Source organism: Mirounga angustirostris, unplaced genomic scaffold (assembly GCF_029215605.1).
Source record: "Mirounga angustirostris isolate CCGP_5_RB_7025 unplaced genomic scaffold, mMirAng1.0.hap1 SCAF_13, whole genome shotgun sequence".
Classification (NCBI taxonomy): domain Eukaryota; kingdom Metazoa; phylum Chordata; class Mammalia; order Carnivora; family Phocidae; genus Mirounga; species Mirounga angustirostris.
The window spans coordinates 71,765,777-71,788,763 of record NW_026991721.1 but is presented as its reverse complement, the minus strand read 5'-3'; the positions used below and the strand labels follow the sequence as shown (position 1 = coordinate 71,788,763).

The following is a 22,987-nucleotide window of genomic DNA, read 5'->3' as shown; positions in this document are numbered from 1 at the left end:
ACTCTATACTGTTGCCCCTCCTGACTGGACTTATCCCCAGAGGCTTACTATTGCCATTGCTTATTGGTGTCCCTAGGGTGTATTACTGCACTCACTTGTCCACGGGTTTCATCTGCTGATGGGTTAGCCACTATGGCTCCCTCTACCTAAGGTCATAGATCCCACTCTTACTGGCCCTCTGCTGTCTACTCGTGAGCGCACGTCACCATGGTTTTCCTGGCCCCAGTCAGTCCCGGTCTTCGGCTATCTGGTGTGCTATTCCTCCTCACTGCCTTTAGCTGCCCGGCCAGCCAAGGGGGACAAACTCTCGTATCACCATCACTGGCAAATGGACTTTCCAGCTTATCCCCCTCAATCCCGCACTGGCACCCCCACTGACTTCTTCCACCTGGGATGGGCACACACCAAAGGTTAACCTCCATTTTGAGGGATGCCAGCTTCTTGATACCTCCTGGGAACTTCATAGAGGGCCTCATGGACCATGGCCCTCACTCAGGTTACCGGCTGGTAGATATCTACATCTGTGGGGGCCCCCATGCCTCAACAGCCAAACACCTGCCCTGAGTTCTGCTCACAAGCCTGGGGATGTGAGTCATGGGTGGCAACTTGGCCGGGGATGGAACGATGGTCCACCAGGTGGTGGCACCTCAAACAGCACAGTGACATCCGGATTTCCTTGTCACGCAACGCCACCCCATCCTCTTGCCCTAACGATCACTGTATACCACTCACTCTCTCAGACGTACAACCCAGTGCCACATCATGGGCCACAGGAATCACTCTCTTGTTGGGCCAGTATCACTCTATAGGGACCGACCCTATGGCCAGGTTTATGATTAAGTCCATGTTCACTCCAAGCCTTGCAGTCAACCCAGAGTCAGACAGAAAATAACTCACCCTGGCGCATCCTGCGTATCCCTGGGTCCTGCATCCCCATGCAGCAAGCATCTATAGCGCAACTGTTAGGTATGATTAATGCCTCCTACCAAGTGCTTAACCACTCAAATCCACCCCTAGCGTTTGACTGCTGGATCTGTATGAAGCCCGGTCCCGCCCAATACCTAGGTGTCATCCTCAGCCAATCCACCATGTCACTCCCACCTCGGCACCGGGGACCTCAGATTATCCCTTTCTGGCTCCAGTACCGCTGTATGGCAACTCTTCCTCTCCCATCACGCGCCACAGTCGGGTCTGTGCGCCTAACAACACTTTCCGGGCTTGTGATCAAGGTGTATACACCTGCATCACCCCACACTATCAATCATGCATGCTTGTCAGTCTCTTACCCGATCTTTCAGTCCTCCCCGGGAGTGATGCCCCACTCCTATGGAGACCTCCTAGCCGCCCTCGACGCTCCCCTGCGGCCATCCCTCTTCTCGTGAGCCTGCCGGCTGCTTCAGGTGTTGCCCTTGGTGCCACCGGCATCGGATGTCACAGGTTCAGTACGAGGGGCTAACTCAACAACTCATGGTGGATTTTTCCGCCCTCACTCAGTCAGCCTTGGCCCTGCAGCGCCACCTCGATTCACGGGCTTCAGTGGTCCTCCAAAACAGGCGTGGGCTCCACTTACACATGGTACACACGGCCGCGCAGCGGGGGCTCTGTCTCTTCTTACAGGAGGAATGTTGGTTCTATGCTGATGAGTCGGGGGTGGTCCAAGAAACTCTGACCCAATTACAGGAATGAGTAAATCACAGGTGGGAAGCGCTCCAGTGGACGGCTTGGTGGGATTCCCTCTCACAATGGTTCCCTTGGTTCGCCGCCTTTCTTGGCCCCCTCCTAATGCTCCTCCTCACAGTAGCATTTGGTCTTTGTATTTATTTATTTATTTATTTTTTATTTGCGAGAGAGACAATGAGAGACAGAGAGCATGAGAGGGGGAGGATCAGAGGGAGAAGCAGACTCCTCACTGAGCAGGGAGCCCGATGTGGGACTCGATCCCCGGACTCCAGGATCATGACCTGAGCCAAAGGCAGTTGGTCAACCAACTGAACCACCCAGGCGCCCCATGGTCTTTGTATTCTTAATGCCCTGACTAGGTTTATCACTGCTCAAATGGCTAAGATCAGACTCCAGTTGCTCCTCACTCACTATCGCCCCTTAGAGAATAAAAATGATGCCCTCTAAACTAGGTGTTTAAAGGGGCATCAAAGGGGGGAATAATAAGGGAAATCTGTGTTCTAAGGGGGCCAACCAAGCCAGCAAGGGAACCCCAGTCCCGGTCCTGGGGCCGTTCCAGGTTTTCCCTCCTGCCCTGCCTGCCGCTGTGCAGTGAAAGTGCCACATATAGGGAAGTAAAAGTGTATAAATTGCCCCCTTTTTGCTGGGGGCTCAGACCTTTGGAGATCACTCTCCTCTGAGCCCACCAGCATTAAGTAAACCTCCTATCCTCCAAGATCTCCAAGTACTGCTTGGTTCTTCTATCAGGTGATCCAATCCAGGTTCCGTAACACTGGGATCAAGCCCCCCCATCAGGCTCCCTGGTCAGTGGGGAGTTTGCTCTCCCCTCTGCCTGCCATTCCCCTGCTTGTGCCCTTGTGCTTTCTCACTCTTTCTCTCTTTCTGTCAAATGAATAAATAAACCTTTTTTAAAAAAAGGAGGGGGGGCGCCTCGGTGGCTCAGTCGGTTAAGCGGCTGCCTTCGGCTCATGTCATGATCCCAGGGTCCTGGGATCGAGCCCCATGTCGGGCTCCTTCCTCAGTGGGGAGCCTGCTTCTCCCTCTCCCTCTGCCTGCCACTCCACCTGCTTGTGCTCTCCCTCTCTCTATCTCTATCAAATAAATAAATAAAATCTTTAAAAAAAAAAAAAGAGGGGGGATGCAAACTGACCTTGGTGTTACCCCCCACCCCAGCTTTCTTGAAAAAGTCGTTTTCTTCCTTCTAGGGCCTTCCAGTCAATCTTCTAAGTTTTCTTTTTGTTAGGGCTTATTTAAATGCAGGAAATTTAATTAGTTTACATTAATACCGCACTGTCTTACTCTATGAGTAAACTGAAAGACACTAATGGGTTTAATGTAGCTGCTTCTAATGATGGTTTTTCTCTCCCTTCTCCTTTAAATAATTGCAAATACTTCTATTAATCAAGGCAGCAGAGCATGGTGCTTTATTGCCATGTGGAACTGTGTAGTTAAATGTGATTTTTAAAAAATGGCTCAAATTTTAATTAGAAAGCAGATTGTTAAATGACATTTTGATTTGTCCTTTGATGGGGAATTGGAAATAGATCCATCAAGATAGGAAACCAGGTTCTAGTCCAGAAGGAGGCATATTAACTTAAGAGCAGGATGTGATTTCAGTGAGTCATTGTTTTCCTAAAATAGGTTGTCTTCTCTGGTCTTCTGTTGAGGGAGAGAGACCTTCCTCTGCATCTGATACCACCTTAGATTAGCATTTCCCTAGGAGAGAGTCCAACTTGGAATCCCCCACGCAGGCTGGTGCTCCCAGAGGTCTAATCATCAGGGCACAGGACTAGGTACCAAGGCCCTTCTGCCGGGACTTCTTGAAAACATCAATATCAAGAAATCAGCAAACCTATTATGCCTGTAACTGAAGAAAATATTGGGCTACATACTCCCCATTGGGCATGATGCACATATTTTACTGCTAAAGTGACTGCTTTCTTGGCCCCAAAGCTGGTATCTGCATCACTACTGAGGGTCGTCATAGAAGTAGCCTGGGCATGGCCGGCAGAGTTTGGCCCCATAAGCTCCTTATGTGGTGCCCCCCACCTTGAACTGGTCCAGTGACAGGACATCCAAGCACCCCGGGAGGAAGGTAGGAAGGGTCACCAGTGAGAAGACCCAGGCGTTTGTCATTCCACATGACCTCTCTGTGCTTTGCAGGACATTTTATACCTATTATAGCAGCTAGCAAACTTGAATGTCTCGCAGGTGCTTCAAACTCATGGGGTCCGATTTTTTATCTCTTAGTCTCTTTCTACCACAGCCCCTTTGCACACCTCCCTTCCCTCCATCTGATTAGGATGCACAGCTGTTAACTCACTTTTTCAAGCCAGAAGCTGGAGAGTCGTCTGTTAACACTCACCTTTCTCTTCCTCCAGATCCCCAAGTCCTTGCGATGCTCCTAAAGTAGATCTTGAATTCACCTGCTGCCCTCCATGTCCATCCCCCACATCCAATGACACCAGTAGCTGCCTGGGTTCCTGCAAAGGCTTTTGAACTGCTTGCCTGTGTCCACTTCTCCTTCATTCTGCTTGTCACTTTGGCCTCAGGGTGACCTTTAAAACGCTCATCATATCATTTCACTCCTTGTTCACACCTGTCCGTGACCTCTTCCTGTGCTTGGATGAATCCCATAGGCCCAGCATGGCCGACGGAGAGGACTGCACGGCCTGGGCCCCAGACCTGGCTAGGCTGGCTAGAGGTCTCATGGCACTGTTGACGTCACATTCAAGTGGCTTGTGAGACACTTTAACCTTTCACTCTTGACTCTCTTGGCAGGCTGCAGTGATTTTGATTTTCCAAGGGCAATAAAATAACTGTCAGCCCAGCAAAGGTGTACTTAGAATGGATGTCAGGTTCGGGAAAATGGTATGGGGGGATTTGTTCCTCCAAACCCCAGAAATCAACTGCACAGAGGTGGACCACTATTTCATTTGGAACTTTAATAAGCAATCAACCAATATGTCATCTGCTAAAATGTTAATACCCCTGCTGCTCTCCAAGTAGCCTCCCTTCCAAATATTTCAGTGTAAGGACGTGTGCAGCCTTTAGCTCTGGAAATCATGACAAAAACGTGGTCCCAGGTCCTTATAAGACAAGACTGACATTCTACAGGGAAAAAAAAGAAACACACTAAATGTGAGCACACAGGTTTCCTTTTTAGACATGTTTCTCCTACTCTGCAGCCCACTCGTGTTCCTTACCTTAACCTTTACTTTTGTGTGTTTGTGGTACCATGTCACATGTGAACAGGGAAATCTGTCGTCCGAGTGACACTCTGTGCTCCTTGGGCCTTCCATTAAAGATGATTAATGGGAGTCCTGAGATTCCAGCTGTAGCTTTGGTGTACTATGACCTCAAATTAAGACCACTTTGCTATGATCTTGAATTTGTAACTTTTTATTGATACCAGTTTGGTGGTTCAGTCTGATGAGTTACAAACCAAGATCATAATGAGAATAGCAGGCGAGGTGATCCATGAGCACTGTGGCGTTACGAGGTGCCATGGGAGCACAGAGGTGAGCCCCTTATCCACCTAGGCGCCTGGAAAGTCTTGAAATGCTTTCAAGGACTTGTGACCCACGAGATGGGTCTCAAGGAGAAGTTTGCCAAGCGGGAGGAGTGACTGAGAGAAAAGAGGTGGAAAAGGGCATTTCAGACAGCTGCATGGACGGAGGCCTGGGAGGTCAGCAAGGGCATGGCACACCCCAAGAACTGTATGGGGGTGGTTGTGGCTGCTGCAGGTGAAGGCGTGGACTGGGGACTGACTTATGGGCTGGGGGCCTGATCCTGCAGTAGAGCATTCCCATGGGATTCTATGCTGGAGGTTCCTGGGTCAGATTTGTCTTTTGCACTAGGAATTCTATAGGCTTGGCCTCTACTTTCAAGGCTTCTTCTCAGTGGCACTGACCCAATCCAGACACAGGTCTATTAGGTTTTGTGGGTATGGGACTCAAAATGCCACAGACTTCCAAGTTTAAGGTACATCCATAGGCTGTCTACCAAGAATTACAAAGACATTTTTAGAAGTTACTGAAATGTGGTTGGTGTTAAATTACAGCCCTGCTGGAGTTTATGAATGACTCCATTTCCTGTTCCTTTGGGGTCTGGCTGCCTTGTCATGCTTGGAAGTGGTAGGTTTCAGGCTCCTCTGAAGCTCAGCCCTACAGGCTGTTGGATTTCCTGTAGATGTTAGCGATGGTACTCTGACCGTGCTATGTCAAACCCATCTTGAATTGGTGATAATTTGTAATTGCTCAGAATCTGGATGTTGAATTATCAATTACTGTTAGCTTAGCTTTCTCACTGTTTAGCATGATTTGGTTGGTGGTTAATCTCAACGTATAAAATAATGCATATTTATACCAGGAATGTGTTTTGGCCCAAGAGTTTCCAACAACTACACTTAAAAACCTATATGAGGTTTAAATGGGTCCTCCAGGGGCGCCTGGGTGGCTCAGTTGGTTAAGCGTCTGCCTTCAGCTCTGGTCATAATCTCAACATCCTGGGATCGAGCCCCGCGTCGGGCTCCCTGCTCAGTGGGGAGTTTCTGCTTCTCCCTCTGCCCTCCCTTTCCTCCCCCCCCACCCATGCTCTCTCTTTCTCAAATAAATAAATAAAATCTTTAAAAATAAATAAATAGGGACACCTGGGTGGCTCAGTTGGTTAAGCGACTGCCTTCGGCTCAGGTCATGATCCTGGAGTCCCAGGATCGAGTCCCGCATCAGGCTCCCTGCTCGGCGGGGAGTCTGCTTCTCCCTCTGACCCTCCTCCCTCTCATGCTCTCTGTCTCTCATTCTCTCTCTCTCAAATAAATAAAATCTTAAAAAAAATAAATAAATAAAAAATAAAAATAAATAAATGAGTCCTCCATATGCCTTTGCTAAAGAAGATGCACATGTCTCCTGCACGTGGGGATGGGCAAGTTGTAGCGTCCTTTGCCCACTGCCACAGGCAGTGATCTTAGAAGGATTTAGAAATGTCTTGAGCAGGCAAGAAGGTCAGGCAGGGAAACACAGGTTAGGAGGCTGTTGCAGAACTCCTCACAAGCAAAGATGAGGTCCTGACCTGGTGGTAGTGGGGACGGAGAAGTGGGGAGATGTTTGAGAGATGTCTGGGATGAGGGACTGGTAAGACTCAGGGAAGAATGTGATATAAGAATAGGGGAGAGGGGATGTGTCCAGGAAAAACTCGAACCTCTGGCCTGGGCACCATGACTAAGAGAAACAGGCTTCTATCATTTAGCAAATACTTAATAAACCCCTGGTGGGAGGTGGGAGGTAGACAGAGAATGATTAACTCTTTGAAGAGGCAGAGTGAAAGAAGAGCCATTTAATTAATTAATTTATTTAAGATTTATTTATTTCTGTGAAAGAGAGTGCAAGCACGGGGGGAGGGGCAGAGGCAGAGGGAGAGAGGCTCAAGCAGACTCTGCGCTGAGCCCCACACCCACGTGGGGCTCCATCTCAGCCTCTGAGATCAGACCTGAGCCGAAACCCAGAGTCGCATGCTCAGCTGACTGTGCCACCCAGGCGCCCCAAGAAGGGCCATTTTAAAGACATAAGAGGAGGGAAAATGGTAACTGATTTTGACCAATGGGATCGGGCATGGTTTCTCAGCGGCGAGAGTGTGTGAAGCAGGCCAAGATGAAGAGCCCTGGGGCTGGGCACGCGTTTAGCGTGACAGGAGTGTGACTGCTCCATGTGACGTTGGGGCCAGGGTTGGGCTCGGCACTCAGGGCCTGGAAGGCCAGGCCAAATCTGCACTGTGTTTTGCTGGTCCTGGGGGCCGCTGCAGGCTCTGTAGCTAGAGGACTAAGATCAGAGCTTGTATTAAGTGAGGTCATTCTGTCTGGAGATTGAGGAACCAGGAGGTGGAGGCAGGCACTTTGCTGGCCAGGGGAACCTCGTGGGGCCTGCAGGCAGGCCACGGGCAAAATCGGCCTCATCTTCAGTGCTCAAAAGCCTTCTGGTCCTGTGGCCTTTGCCTGGACCATCCCCACTGACTGTTCAGTTTGGCAAAACAGCTTAAGGTTCAGCAAGAAAGGTGGCATTTATGCTAAAGAGCAAATATTTATCACTTTGTTAGTGACAAACTCAACTTCAGCAGCCCAAGGTCGCTCCGATGGGGTCATTCTCCTTCCCCTACCCCCGAAACCGACCCTCCTGGAGACTCCAGAGAACGCTGACACGCCACCGTGTAAATATTTGGTAGCAGCTGAGTGTACGGGTTGCCTTTTGCAGACTATTTGAATTTGGGCAGCCGTCATCAAGGCCTGCAGCGGAGCACAAATAATAGGCTTTGAGACAATCGCTGGTGGGTTTGTAGAGTCCTTTCTGGATTGATCTTCTCCCTCCTCCGCTCTTGCTCTTGCTCAGCGGACCTCAGGCTGCATGCTCCTGTGGGGCCTGCCCCGAGCGCCGTTCCCACACACCTTTCAGGTTCCAGACCTCTGCCCTCCCGGCTCCCTCCCCGCCGCGCCCCCCACCCCCACCCCCAGTTGTGCTCAAGGCACTTTTTCCCTTCAGCCCTCTGCTCTCTGCTCAGACTTGGTCCCTTGTACCGCTCCCTGTGTTACAGCATGTCCCCGGCTCTCTGTCACATAGCACATCTTCGTCTCTTGTCTGTCTCCTGCCACTAGAATGTGCCAGAGGAGCTTTGTCTCGCTCATTGCTCCATCCCCACTGCCAAGAGCATGCCTGGCATGTGGACGTAGCCTTGTATCTGGGGAATCAGTGGCTGATCAGATGGACTAGGCCGCACACTCAGCACATATAATCGGTGCCTGGCATATGGTAGGTACTCAGTTAGTGTGTGAATGAATGAATCGGTGGGTGAGCTACTGTGCGTGTGATTAGCTGGTCGCCAGCGCCTCGCTGCTTAGCAAGGGTGTGTTGAATCAGTGAGTGGATCAGAGAGCCTGTCTGCCTCCGCCTCCGAGGCCGACTCTCTTGATGGGGCACAGCCTGCAGTTTTCTTTCTCTGAGTAAGGCCCGGACGTGCAGTCTTGGGCACACGTGGTTGTGGCTGCCGTTTGCATTTGAAAATTCAGTCAGTACCTCACTCTCTCTCAGTTTGTCTGCCATCAGCCAGGCTCTGTAATTAACTTGCTGTAATTTAGCCTAGAGATGAATTTTTCATTTTAAAGATGCCATAAACAACCAGCGCTTATGCTATCTTGGTTGTTAATGAAGTTCCTGTCTACCAGGACGTGAAGACTGTAGCGCACTGAGGGCCCTTGCTTAGCTCACGCCTGGCCGTGGGAGCGAGAGGACCAGCAGATGAGTTCTGGCAGGTTGTGGTCCTGTATTCCTGGGGTGCTCCAGAGCATGCCAGCGTGCAGGCAGAGCCCCGGGGGGCATCTTCCTTGGGGGGTCACATTTTATCCAAAGATGTGGGAAAAATAACATTTAAAGAATATTGAGGGGCGCCTGAGGGGCTCAGTCAGTTAAGCGTCCAACTCTTGGTTTCTGCTCAGGTCCTGATCTCATGGGTCGTGAGAAAAAGCCCTGCGTCCGGCTCTGTGCTCAGTGGGAGTCTGCGTGGATATTCTCTCCCTCTGCCTCTTCCCCCGCTCTCTCTCTTTCTCTCTCTAAAATAAATAAATAAAGGGGGAAAAAAAAGGATACTGATACGAATATGGATATGTGTTGGAGGAGAACTCAACATCGCTTAATGGGTAAGAGCAGGGCCCTGGAACCAGACTGTCTGGGTTTGAATCTGTCCCGCCCCTTACTTGCTTTGTGGTCCTGGGCAAGGGACATACCCGCCTGTCAGACGGGAGCCAGTGACACAGTAGAGCCTCCCGCATGGGGACACGGTCAGCATTCAGTGACAGCCACAGCAGGCTTTTATCACGGTGCCGTGCACACCGTGGGCCAGCGTGATACACGATTGCTTGACATTTTTAAATAAAAGAGGAGACAAATGAAATTTTATTCTGGCAGTGGCTCTGCCCCAGCCCTGGCCTCCAGGGATGAATGTTCACTCACATCTGCCATAGTTGAGATGGACAAGTTAGCAAAGCACTGCCTTAAAAAAACCCAGCAAAAACCAGTGCGTACAATTGGCTGGTCTGCATGTTTTCATGAATTTCCCCCCATCCTTGCCTTAGTCTTGAGCTGTCACAGAGTTGAGCTGTCATTAACAAAGTGCTAAATTAGCGATGCCTCCTCTAATTCCCTCTGTCTTCCAGTACCTAACTGAGGAGCACATGAAGTGAGGGAACCTACGGGTTTGGATACGGAACTGCCATTTAAGGAGTGGCATTCTCAGCGGAGCTGCCGCCTTCCTGAGCGCTTGTACAGATGTCACTTGTTGCCTGCCTTTCATTCCCCAACAGCCTGGCACTCATCAAGGTGGAGAAGACTTGTTGCAGCGGAACCTGGGTCCATCTCTTCCATCTGATTTCTGATTCCCATCCCATTCGTCTCTTGGTTTCCCCTAGAGATAGAGAGCTCCCTCCTCCAGAAGTAGCGGTCTTCTGCCATCTGTTCAGGTTCTGCCTTCCAGAGCACAACTGACCAGGAATTTTCAGCCCGCAGCTTAAGTTTTCTGATAGAAGGACCTCTGGACCCTGTGGCACAACTCCATTGGGAAATGGGATTTAACCGTTTAGCGGCCCTCACTGCAGGGAGGCCTTCTCAATCCAGTGTTTATCAGCTGTGGGTCACAGCCAATGAGCTGATTGGGAAATTAGTGGATCGCAATGGGCATTTTCTCTAATGACGTGAAACAGGATGGTTGCTCGCTGTAAGCCTCCATAGTCCCTTGTAGGACTTTGGTCTCAGGCCCTATGATGTGCACTGTTGTTAACTGTGTTGTGCTCTTTGCATCTCAAAAGCCATTGTTCTCAACCCTCTTGCAGGAATTTCAAATTACTTCTTTTCTCTTGAGGTTGGGTTTTTTTTTTTCCTCTCTCTGGTTGGATTTGTGTCAGGTCAGCTGGTTTTAAACCAGGTGGCTGTGCTGGACCAAAGTTGCTGGTCACTGTGAGTTTCTCTCTGACTCCTCATTAAAGAAGCACAGTGGGCTGTCCACAGTTAAATAACAAGACCCGTCAAAGGCCCTGCTTCCTCTCTGTCCTCCTCTGTGGGCATGAGAGGAGCTGGCTGTTGAGCACCTTGAGCGTTTCGCGTCATCGAAGGGCAGGCCCTGGAAGGGCACTGTTTCCTCGGGGCTGGAAGAGCCTCTGTCGCTGGTTCTTGGAGGGAGCAAGTGGGGACCGGCCTGCATTCATGCAGGCGTCTCTGCTTTCCTAGAGTCCAGCAGGAGAGGTGTCATCTTGTTACATGTTATCCTGGGAAATGTGACTGTAACTTGAACCAAAAAGAGAGATGCAGCTCCGAAGACGGAGCAGAGTTGAGCATCAGCAGGGCTTTCAGAACCGGAGCTCTGTGTGTGTTGGGGGCGGAGGGGAGGCGGGCATGGTGGGAGGGGGACGCCGCGGGCAGGGCAACCGTGGGGTTTGGGGTGCCAGGGCCTACGCCAAGTGCTTCGCTTCTGTAATCTCATGCGGTCCTCACCTCCTTTTCTCACTTGGTCACACTGGCCTGACAAGCCCCCTGCCCTGGTTCAGTCTAACATCCTCCACCCTGCCCCCCCCACCCCCGCCCCGTACACGCACCTGCTCATTTGGCACCACTCGACTCTCCTCGCGTTAGGATCTGTGATCTGTGGCTGCAGGTGCGCCGCATGCTGCTGTGGTCACAGGATGATCCTCGGCTGCCTTTGTCCCCCTTGGGGACAACTGTGTCGTAGCTTCTCGCTCGCCAGACGTCCGACATCTCCTCCGCCTTCCTGCCTCCTTCTTCCTGTTTCACGCACAACAGTGGCAGTCACTGGAGAACTTAGGCCTGCTCCCAGCACCACGCTGGTGGCCCTGAACCCGCTCTGTCTCCCCCAGGGGTGCTTCCATCAGTTCTTTTTCCTTCCTTGTCCTGGTGCACTTCCCCCTACGATACGAACATTCTGTAACTGCCCTAACTACCTACACACAGAGCCAAACTCTTGTCCTCCTAGCCCCTAACTCTGACCCTCTTTTAATAATACTAAGGATGTTGCTCCTGCTGTTTCTGTAGTATGTATGTACCAGGCATTATTCTCATCAGTTCATTAGGTACGATTTTTATCCCCATTTCTCAGATGAGAAATCGGAGGCCTGGGAAGATCGAGCATCTTGCCGGAAATCCCAGGGCTGGGATTGCAGCGCAGACACTCGGCCTCCAAGCCCTGTCCTGAGAAGAGTTGCCTACTGGTGGTCTCCATCCTCTCTGCCCCCTTCCCCTCTGGGACCTACTCGTAACACTGACTCCTCCTCATCTCTCCCCCGAAACCTACTTGTGACCAAATATTAGAGCACTTTCTGCACTCGCCTCCCAGGACACCCTGGTCTTCCTGGTCTTCCTCCTTTCACATATTTTCAGTCTGTCTTGCTGGTTCCTCTTCTGTCCTCCCGGATTGAAGCCTTACATCACCCCAGGGCTCCATCCCGGCCCCCGGCCCTGTCTGCACTCACTCCCCAGCCTCGTGGCCTTCAGCGCCTCCAGCCCCACGTTCCTGCCTCCAGCCCGGCTCGCATCCCGGACCAGACTCCTGCATCCTGCTGCCTGCTCGCTGGCTCCGCTAGGATCTCCAACTCGATGCGTCCTAGCTTCCCACACCCCCACACAGCCTGCCTCGCCTCTTCCCCATGTGCCTCCATGGCCCCTCTGTTCTTCCCCATCCTCAGGCCTTCGTCCGTTTCTCTTTTCACACTCCAGTTCCGGTCTGCTGGTGAATCGTGTTGCCTCTGCCTCCAAAGTGCATTCGGTATCTGACCACTTTTCACCATGTCTGCACCTTCCCTGGACCATGTCACCGCGTCTCACCTGGATAATGCCCAGGCACCTTCACCAGTCTTGCCTCAGCTCTGTCCCCCTGCAGCCAGTTGTGTAATGACAGGCCGAGCCCTCTGGTGGCCCCCATCTCCCTCTCTGGCCTCACCTCTGCATGCTCCCCTCTGCCCTCTCCAGCCCTGCTGGCTGCTGCGCTGCCTCTGGGGTGTGGGCTACCCTCGGGCCTTTGCACATGCTCTGCCCTGTCTGGAAGGTCTTTCCAAGAATCTGCTCAGGTCACTTCCTCACTTCCTAGAGTCTCTGGTCCAAAGTCACTTTCTCAGGAAGCCTTCCTTGGTGGATGACTCTCAGCGTGCCGCCTCTCTACCACCCCTCCCCTTTCTATTCTCTACCACACATAGCATCATCTGACACACGTTCTGTTCATCTGTTGGTTGCCTGTCTCCCCGTGTCCTCGTAAACTACCCAAAGGTAGCCTTCTGCCTGTCTCGTTCATAGCTGTATCCCCATTCTATCCCCCGACATATAGTAGGTGCTCAAAACATATTTGAATGACAGGTACTTTTATCCCTGGTTTATAGAGAGAATAATCAGAAGTCTGAGAGTTACTTGCCCAGGGCCACAGACCCTAAAAGCGCCAGGACAAGGATGGAAACCCTGACATGAGCTTAACTGCTCCGTGTGCTCCTTCTTGTTAAGTAAGGACCATAACATGTAACGTGCACAGTCACTGTGGGGGTGAAACGGATAATGCACAGGAAGGCACTTGTAAACTCCAGTGTGCCATAGGAACGCGACTTAGCTAATTTAGCGAGAACTGTAGCTTTTCACGTCTGTGTTATTCAGCAGCCTGCCCGAAGGCTCTTTTGTGTTCTTGGGTTTTTATTCAGACTAGCCGATACTGCCTCCACCAAATTACCTACTTTCTTCTCCCTTCTGCCCTTGGTGAGAGAACTGCGTGCACGTGTGTGTGTCTACTGGCTTCTGTCTGTCGGTAGCTCTGATCCTCACCCTGCCGGCCGTCAGCTGGAAAGCTCCCCCCGAACCTCTGTGGCCCGTCAGCAGCTGGGGGGCGGGGGGCGGGGGCAGCTGGAGCCTGTGGGCCTGTGTCTGTCACTGCGTTCAGGTCTGTGTCCCCGGGGAAGGCGCTCAGGTTATCAGCCGGTGCTTAGCGGGTGTCAGGAGGCCCATCCTGCACAAGTCTCCTGGCAGCCTGCCCACCCCCTGCCCCCACTCTCTGCGGCACACTGCAGTGAAGTGATCACAGGCCCGTTATGGCTGACCACCAGGCACGTAAGAAGGAGCAGGCGCACTTGAGGAACCACAGAACTGCTGCCCTCAAGCCCGCAGTTTATGTTTCCCTGAACCCAGGCCAGCTTCCCAGCCTCACGGCGCCAGGCACGAAGCAGTTTAGCCCTTCTAGTGCTTCCTGTTAGGGTAATGGCGCAGCCACCAGAAGGGGTGGTAGACGCCCCGCCACATACACTCTTCGGACGTGTTGTTCATCCCTTGGCATGCCTGCTTTCCAAGGACGAGAAAAATGCAGCCATTTTCTCCGAAAGCACCTGCAACTGCCTTTGCCGAAGGCAGGAGAGCCGTGGCACCTGAGAAAAGGTGACCAGTGTGGAAACTAGACAGGCGGTCTCCCATGGGGAGCCACCACCGGGGCCTGGCTTCCGTACTCGCCTTGATTGTGCGCGGATGTCCAGTTTGCAGCTGCCTAACACTGTCGCCGGGCCAGGTCGCGCTGTCCTCGGCGGGCATCCCTCCAGCAGCCTGGGACATCAGGTGAAAACAGCAGTGAAGACAGGCGACATCAGAGCAGCCTGGCCCACGGGGACAATTCAGGCCCGATACGGTGCATCCTTGAACCCAGGTCCGAGGCCCAGCCCGGGGCGGGCGTGCGGTGATGCTTTTCAGGAATCAGGACAAGTCTGGCTGTAGGAAACAGGCTTTATCCGCTGCCAGGTGAGACGAGCCCAGGAGGGCCTGTGTTCCCTCCCACACATACTCCCTGAGTCCTCGGCCTCCAGAGCAGATGGGCAGGAACCAAGTAGGGACTCCTGAGTCTGCATCCCATCACCTTGTGCTTCTGGGGCATGTCCGGCCACCCGGGGGCGGCTGGGTGGAGTGGGGGAGCACAGTTCTCGAGCCAGCTAGAGCTAGGTGAATCCAGCTGCACTGCTGACTTACTACCTGGAGCCTTCTCGAAGCCCCAGCTCCCTTGTCTGCAAAATGGGATTAAAGCCCACATGAGCTCTGCGTGTTTGTAGATGGCTTTAGTGTGGTAGCCTGACAGGGTCTTCAGGAAGTGAGAGCTGCTCGTCTTCTTTGTGGGGGCCCCTGGGAGGCGTCATGGGGTCACAGCGACAGGATGGGAGGGCTTTGGAATTAGGTCTGAGTTCAAATCCTCATTCTGTTCGTTCCTTAAATACTTAACGAGTGCCTATGTATGGATTTTACACTGGGGTTGAGACTGCTGGTTCCCTAATAGTATCTGATCTTGGGCAAGTCATCATACTTTTCTGAAGCTCAGTGTCTTCGTGTAAAATGGGGGTAAAGAATACCAATCTTGCAAGACTGTGTTGAGAATGAACTGAGCGTTTAGAAGTGGCAGCTAGCTATTTTATTCTTTCCTGCTATAACTTTTCCTACCGTGCTATAGAATTTTCTGCTATAACTCTGTGGTTAGTATGGAAGATGAACAGCTCGTTAGACTGTTTGAGCTGTGATAGTGAATCCAGCAGGTGTTTGCTGAGCACCTGTTATGTGAGAGGCGCCATGCCAAGCCAGGGGAATAATTGTACTAGCAAGACACAGTTGCCATCCCCCAGGAGCACACAGCGCAGTGGGGACGTCGGAGCCCCAGCTGGTCACGGGCCCCTGGTCAGCGCTGTAGGAGGGGCAGACACTGAGTGCTGAGACCGCGCCGAGGAGGGACCCAGGGCTTCATTCGGGGGAGGCTGCTGCTGGTCACGCACAGGGGCTGGCCGAGGATGAGAGAGGGCACAACAGGCTGGCGACGGTGCAGGGGGAGGGGGCCTCCTGCAGGGGTGCTCTGCAGGGCACGGAGGTGTGCGTGTGCAGGGCGGGAGCTCAGGTACCTGGGTGCTGGGGCTCACGCGGGGTGTGGTACGCTGGGGAGATCTATTAGGGCTGGCTGTAAATCTGCGGAGCCCTCACCGGTGGGGGTTGAGGCTGAGACGCAGAAAGCTGCTCTGGCCGTGCTGCTCCTTATTGCACGGGGCGGGCACAGCGCTGTCCAGGGGCAGGGTAATGTGAGCCATACGTAGAAGTACACACTTTTCTAGTAGAAGCAGTAAACGGAAAACAGGTGAAATTAATAGTATTGTCATTTCTACATGAATGAGAATTCATTATGAACTATTATATTTTGATACATTATCAAAGTCTCGTTTCAACATGAATCAGCATGAAAATTTAAGTGACACATTTTACGTTATTTCTTTTCGTACTAAGTCTTCAAAGTCTGGTGTGTATTTTACACCCCAGGACAGTCCTGTTTGGACCACAACCACATTTCAGTGGGGCTGGTGGCGACCGCCTGCTACCTTGAGCAGGGAAGGGTTAGGAGTTCTGGAATATGAGACTTGGCAGTGATCTGTGCAATCCTGAACCTTCCCTCAATCCGAACCAACCTTCTCCCATCAGACCCTTGAACCCACCTGCCCACCACCAGATTGGAGACTGGCAGCTTTCAGCAGGCAAGAGAGAAAAAACTGGGGATTCCATCATCCACAGGTTATACGGCTCAGAAACAAAAACAACATGCAGAATTCCCTGGTGGTTCCTCCCTTTATGTGCATCTCCACGGGACGGACCTCCCTGGAGAGCAGGTTATTCTCTGCCGTTCACTGAGCATCCGGCACGGCCTGTTAATGTACGAGATCCTGCAGATAATACGTCCTTCCTAATTTTTTCAACACCTCTACAAAGCAGGTTTTCTTACCCCATTTTACAGAGGAGGAAAGTCAGGGCATGAGAGATTAAGTAACTTGCCCAAGGCTGTGGGACTGGACGTGGCCGAGCTGAGGGTCAGACCTGGTTTCCCACCCTCATTCTTACCTCTGCTCCTGGCTGTTTCTCCGTTAGGGTTCAGCACTCTATGTACATTATGAGCTCTAACCTGGAATAAATACCCATTAAAAACTCAATAAGCGTGTATCTACACAAGCATGTTTGTGTATACATATATGTATAAAACGCTGGAAGGCTATCATCAGAGAAAATCGTGAACTTAAAACGATTCTGTACGAAAGGCTGTGTCCCCACCCCTTGCTGTCTGCCTCCCTGCCGCCTGCCCGCGCACGCTGGGGACCAGTGAGAATGTTGCAGTGCTGACCAGTTGCCGTGGGCTGGCTTTGGTGGGGGAGGGGGCAGAGCAGGCGGAGTTTCATTAGAATCGGGTGGGACTCAAGCGTTTGTGAAGTCTTCCGTTTCCCGGGGTTGGGGGCCTGGGGGCAGGGGGACCAGGTGGCAGTTACAGTTGTAAGGCTAGAACTGTGTTAGTGGTTTCTCCTTCGTGCCCACGCGGCTTGCTGGGAAGAAGTCAGACCGCACAGTGTGAGCTCCATCTTCGGTGTCCTCTCTGTGAGGGGCTGGTAAGCAACGATGTGGCCACAAAGTGGGGAGTGGGTAAGGGAGATGGGGGGTGAGGAGGCACAGGTGGGCGGCGACTGTTCAGGCTTCGGAGTCAGACAGATGCGGTTGACCTTGGACTCGGCTACTCCCTGATTTTGTGACAGAGGCAGGGCTTTGGACTCCTCGTGGCTGAAACTGGAGCAGTTATTGTAGCCAGGGCTCTTTTCACTGGAAGCTAGCTCCGGGTAAAAGAGGTACCAACCACCAGAAGATAGAAACATGTCAGTGTCCTGGAAGGACCAGAGCCTTGTAGCACCGGGCTGTACAGGGATTCCACCAGAAGGACAGGAGAGCAGTTCCCTCTGCCCCTGTCTGCTCTCCCCCACCCGGCTTTCCCTGGTGTCTTCCGCACGTGGCATCAGGTGGCTCCCCACGTGGCTACATCTGTGTGATTGTCCAACTTCAGTGTCCCTTAATGTTTCTTAGCATAGATTTCTGAAATAGAGGCCTGTGGACCCAGCTCAATTTTTTGAGGCAAGCCACACATTTCAGAGGTTCTGGCCAAGCCTGGATGAGCCAGCCGTGGCCCCGCAGGCCACCTCACCTGGTCCGGTGAGCGGAGGCCAGAGCGTGTGTGGCGAGGTGGTCCTAATGGTCCAGAAGGAGGCAAGGCCTGGATATGAAGCATGTATGAACTTTAACCAGAAGGGCTGATGTGTCCCTGCTGGGTTTGCTTTTCTATCCTCCGGGATGGTTATTTCATGCCTGCCCTTTCCTCCAGCCTACCTCCCAACTCCTCAGACTTCTCCCATTTCACGCAGAAAGTCCAACCTCTCATTCCTACTGCACAGTACAGACCTGTCTCCTCCTGTCCCATCTTCTTCGCCTGCCACCCGTTGGATTCGAGGTTGTGCCTTTGCGTCTCTCCAGGGCAAAGCGGCCCTTCTGGGCCCTCCGCTTGCTCGCCCAGATGTCCCCACGTTTTCAGCGTCAGTTCCTGTCCCGCCTGCGCACGGGCTTCCCGCGTGACCTCAGACCAGTTGTCCAGGCCGGTGCTGGTCAGGGTGCCGGCCTGGAGCCGTGTATCACGAGTCCTCCCGGGATTCGGGAGCTTGCACCAGGATGCCGGGCAGCTGTGCACGACGCCTCAGTCCCGCTGACTGTTCTTCATGGCAGAACATTGTCGGCAAGGGAAGCGGAGTGTTCACTTGCCTTCTAGCGCAGGCTTCTCTCAGAGGAGCAAGAGTTTGTGGACGACGCTGTAGTTGCCCTAGTCTGAACCCTCCCCTCTCGCTCCGCCGAGGTCACTCATGTCCGACCTTCACGTTGCCAACACCAGCAGAGGCTCTCAGGAGCATTGGGAAGCAGTGCCCTTCTTGACTCTCATGGTCACCAGGACTTTCTGTTCTGCTTCTCCCCTTCACTTGCCTCTTCTCTGCAAGCTTCTTCGCTTGCTCGTCCCCTACCCGCCCTCCGACCGTCCCGTGCTGCGGGGGCCCAGCCGAGCCCGTTTCTCCGTCTGCCTTGCCTTCCGTGAGCTCACCTTGTCCAAGAGGTGATGACTTCCGAATATAGATTTGCAGCCCTGAACGAGCTCCTGACTCGTTGCTCCAGCCGCCTCCTTGATATTTCCATGGCGATGTCCAGTAGGCATCCTCGCCCATGGATCGGTGTGAGCCGAGCACTTACTGTTCTTTCTCAAGTCTGCCCCTTCTCCCTCAGCTCGTGAGGCAGGATCACCACCCAGCCAGCTGCTCAAGCTCCCAACTTTAGGTTCGCCTCCTATGATTTCTGTCAGCTGTGCCCCCAAAGTATGGCCCGACTGCACCCTCCTCCGGGTCACCACTCCCTCTCCCAGACGGAACCATCCCCCTCGCACCCCGGCCTGCTCCAGGAGCCTCCCTTTTCATTCCCCCATGCCCTGCTGTCCACAGGCCAGCTCGAGGGAGCTTTTGAAAGCCCGTGCCTCCCTGTGTGAAGGCCTTCAGGACCTCGTGCTGCTCTTGGAATAAAAACGTGGCTCCTTACTGTGGCCTGTGAGCCCCCGGATGACCTGGCCTCTGCCCTCTCCAGGTCCATCCCACACTCTCCTCCTGGTTCCTTCCACTCCTGCTGTTCTATCCCACTTTTGTCCCCCCTGGCCCCCTTCCTTCTCCTCCGGTGTCATCTCAGAGATGTTGTCCCTGATTCTTGGGCCCTGGGGAGAGCATGGGGCTGTGGCTTGAGGCCCACGGCATAGGTGAGTGAAAGCAGGGAGGCTGCCCACTGTAGCCTAGCGGAGGGCCCAGAAGTCAGGCCTGCATGTGCATCCTTCACATCCTGACCAGACCTGTATTGTCCCTAGCAACTTGAGGCTTTTTTCCTAAGCCTCCAGGAACTTCTGAATGCATCTCGCAGACGTCAAGAGCTGGTCACCACGGAGGCTGCTGCCCTGAGAGCCAAGGTGGGGGTGCAGACAGCCGCTGAAAGAGCAGGCCCAAAGTCAGGGCCCGCGCTGTGAGCCAGAGCTGCCGGGGCCCTCGCCACCCCGGGCTCCGGGGCTGCCTGCCCGTGCCCGGCCCCGTGAGGGGTCCTGCGAGCGGCAACAGCGGCCCCTCCATTTTTCATAGACCGACAGGCCATTAACTCCACGGGGTAAGAGCTGCAGATCAGAGGGCGGCTAATGCTTGTGTCTTTGTAAACAGTTTTGTGAGGCCATGTCGGGGACGGAGGGACTGTGGTTGCAGAGCCGGCAGGGGATGCTGCCCCTGCTGATGCTGCTTACGGACTGCGTGACCCATGACAGCACAGTTCTTCTCCTGCCCCTTGGTCTCCTCACCTCTCAAACGGGGATATTAAGGCTGTTCCATCCGGCAGCTAAGAGGCACTGAGTGCCTTGTCCACGCCACGCGCCGCGTTACAGGTTCTTGTCTCGTCCTCAGCACGTCCGCTGAGGGGCACGCCGCCGTGCTTAGCCCCTCCCAGGGGGTAGCCGGGGCGTAGAGAAGCTCAGGGAGGCTGCCCGGGGTGGCGGGCAGGTGAGCTGTGGGGAGAGGAAGCCGGCTCTGCCTGGCTCGCGGCCTGTCCTGCGCCCCCGTGGGCGGCCAGAGCACCGTGGACGTGGGCCCTTTCCAGTGCGCACGGTCAGCCTCTGCGACAGAAGCTGCTCAGATTGTTCAGCTGATGACAGTGGGGCCCGGTGAGGCGAAGGGACCTGCCTGCAGCCGTTCAGCCGGTCAGTGGGATGTCCTGGGTTTGACCCCAGGTCCGTCTGAGTGTTCTGGGAAAGACTCGGAAAGGAGAACTGGTAAAGCAGGGATTCCTACACTTGTCAGGTGGCAAGAGAGTACTAGTGAGTATTTTTAAAAGCCTAATGGAAATTGTACACTTGCCAAAATAGGGCTGCCCTGAACTTTAATATTTGCCTTTGGCTGGCCTTATGCCATCCCAGTGCACGAAAATTGGTCATCTTGCACCATAAGAAACTCTACCCAATGTGGCTAATACAGACAAAAATCCCGGGTCCACATGCGATGAGAGGACTGGTAGGAGATGAACATCCCTCTGCCAACAGTTAGGTCTCATACAAGACCTCTTCTGTCTCAGAAGCCCCTTTCCAGATTCTGCCATTTAACATGGTCACTTAGGTATAAATGCCATCTTCCTCATCAGCATGGTGACAGGCCACCCACTGCCCTGGGACAAAACTGTACACACAAGATCGTGTTACAAAAGTCCCTTTGTTCGAAGAGTACTGCCCCCCCTGCCTCTGAGAGCATCTAACTCCGCGCTAGTCCGGGGATACCGTGATGGATGGATGTCTTTTTTGTCCAGTACCCAGCCGCCACCTCTTGGCCGTGTTTAGAAAACATTCCACCTACTGTAGAGACTCAGAGGCTGGGCTGGGGGCATCCCGAGTCTGATGCACACGGGAGCTGGTGGCGCAGAGAAGCCAGGCGCTCGGCAGTTCATCCCAGATAGTGACCGCGGCGGCACCAGGGACCGCGGTGGGGGCCTCAGCACCTCGTGCTCCAGTGGCAGGGTCTGGGTGGTGACATGGTGTGAGTTGGCCTCTGGTTATGGCCGCGCCGGCTCCCTCGTCCTGCTCATTTCCTGAGCCTGGTCCTCTGGCCGTTCTGGGGACCCTGAGAGGCGCCAGACACCTTCTCAATCTCATTGTCAGCCAAAGAGCTAAAAATCCGACTTGTCTGGAGCTATTGCTCCAGACGAGGTTTTGTAACAGGTTTGTAATTCATTCCCAGGCCCCTGACAGCAGACTTCACCACCTGAGCACCTCCTCAGGGCACAGAATGTACCAGAATCCTAGTTTGAGTGGGCGGCCGGACCGCAGGCTCAGCTAGTCTCTGTTGTCTGTCTGACCCAGATCTCCACTCTGCTGCAACCCACGGGGCACCCCCAGACCGTGGGCGCCGTGAGGGTGGGACGGAGTGCTCCACCTCGTCCCCAGCTCCTCGAGCAGTGCCCGGCACACAGGAGGTGCTCAGGAAGGTGTGATGGATGGGTGAACCAGTGCCGAGACGGAGAAGCCCGTGCCTCCGGGCTCTCTCTAGCCACAGGGAGGCTGAGCTGGCCTGTGATCAGGCCCAGGGCTTGGGCAAGACGGAGTCATGTGCCTGGAGTCCGCAGGTGGCCTGCAGCTGGCCACTGAAGCCTGGCTGGGGAGGCTGCGGCACTCAGAACAGTGAGGGGAGCAGGTGCCCCTCTCCTCTGAGTGGAGACCACGTGCTTTCCAGGCCTTCCATGTCACACGTGCACAGAGACCCTAAGTGAGCAGGCTGGAGACCCACTCCCCGTTCACCGAGGGCGCTGGAGCCCCAGGGTACATCCCACTCACCGCCACACCTGCTAGATAGAGGGGCTGACATCTGTTGCATGGGCCCTACTGTTCCTCGCCCCCCCGCCCCTGTCTTCTGAGCTGTAGGTTAGCAGTTGCCTTTCACTTCATAGTTTCTTTTCCCTTTCCCCCCGTTCATTTTTAATCATCGTTCTCTCCCCAGGAGGTTCAGCACCTTGACCACAGGAGCGTGGCCCTTCCTTCCAAACCCTCTCCAGACGTACCCTCCCAGCATTACTCGGGAAAGATGCGGCAGCTCAAAGGCAAGCCCAAGAAGGAGACGTCCAAGGACAAGAAGGAGCGGAAGCAGGCCATGCAGGAGGCCCGGCAGCAGATTACCACGGTGGTGCTACCCACGCTGGCCGTGGTTGTGCTCCTGATCGTGGTGTTCGTGTATGTGGCCACGCGCCCCACCGTCACCGAGTGAGCGCAGGGGGCAGACTCCCCCAGCAGGGAGCCAAAGCCCGGGAGGGGGAAAGCGAAAGAAAAATGGCTTTCGTATTCAGAGATTTTTCCTGATGCTGAGCTCTAAGCTGGAGCACCCTGTCTTCTCTGGTCTTTGACTTGATTAAAGTTTCTCCAATTTCCCTGGGAGGGAATAGGGAACGTTTTATCAGTGAATGTGCCATACACCTTATGGTCCACTTCATGTGCCTTTCAGACTTCAAAGCAGTGTGTGTGTGTGTTTCTTTTTCACTCCTGAAATCGATAATGTAGCTCCACCTGGTGAGAGGAGGAATCTTCTGGGTCATGAATCAGTTGGAATCAGTGCTCACCCCATCCCCATTGTTTAGAACATGACTCTTTGCCTACATGTGGTTCACGATTTCCAAAGGGACTGTATTTCTTCTCTGTGCTTAATGTGATTTGAAATATGTCGACTCAAAAGTGAAATATTTATTTTTTGAATAAAGGAGATAACAGCCTTAAACTGGGTGTTTATCTTGCTTTGCCAGGAGGTGGCCTTGCTCTGAGGGAAGTGCAAGGAGGTGCTGGGCACCCTCTCCGGGAGGCCGTGTCCCTCTTCTCTCCC

At 53.5% G+C, this 22,987-nt stretch overlaps 1 protein-coding gene across 22 annotated transcripts in view; it reads left to right on the top strand.

The window, feature by feature from the left end:
* The window catches only part of SMCO4 (single-pass membrane protein with coiled-coil domains 4), a 98,204-nt gene that overhangs the window by 47,591 nt on the left and 27,626 nt on the right, over positions 1–22,987 (top strand). For 10 of the 22 annotated variants that reach the window (XM_064577139.1, XM_064577129.1, XM_064577132.1 and 7 more), the window contains 2 exons: positions 9,878–10,040; positions 22,118–22,885. The exons of 2 other annotated variants lie outside the window; for them this stretch is intronic. In XM_064577139.1, the coding sequence (XP_064433209.1) occupies positions 9,990–10,040; positions 22,118–22,381 (315 nt within the window). In that variant the 5' untranslated portion in view covers positions 9,878–9,989 and the 3' untranslated portion in view covers positions 22,382–22,885. Of the gene's footprint in view, positions 1–9,877; positions 10,041–22,117; positions 22,886–22,987 lie in introns of those variants that run through there. 10 more of the 22 variants (XM_064577144.1, XM_064577147.1, XM_064577140.1 and 7 more) reach the window with 2 other exon arrangements.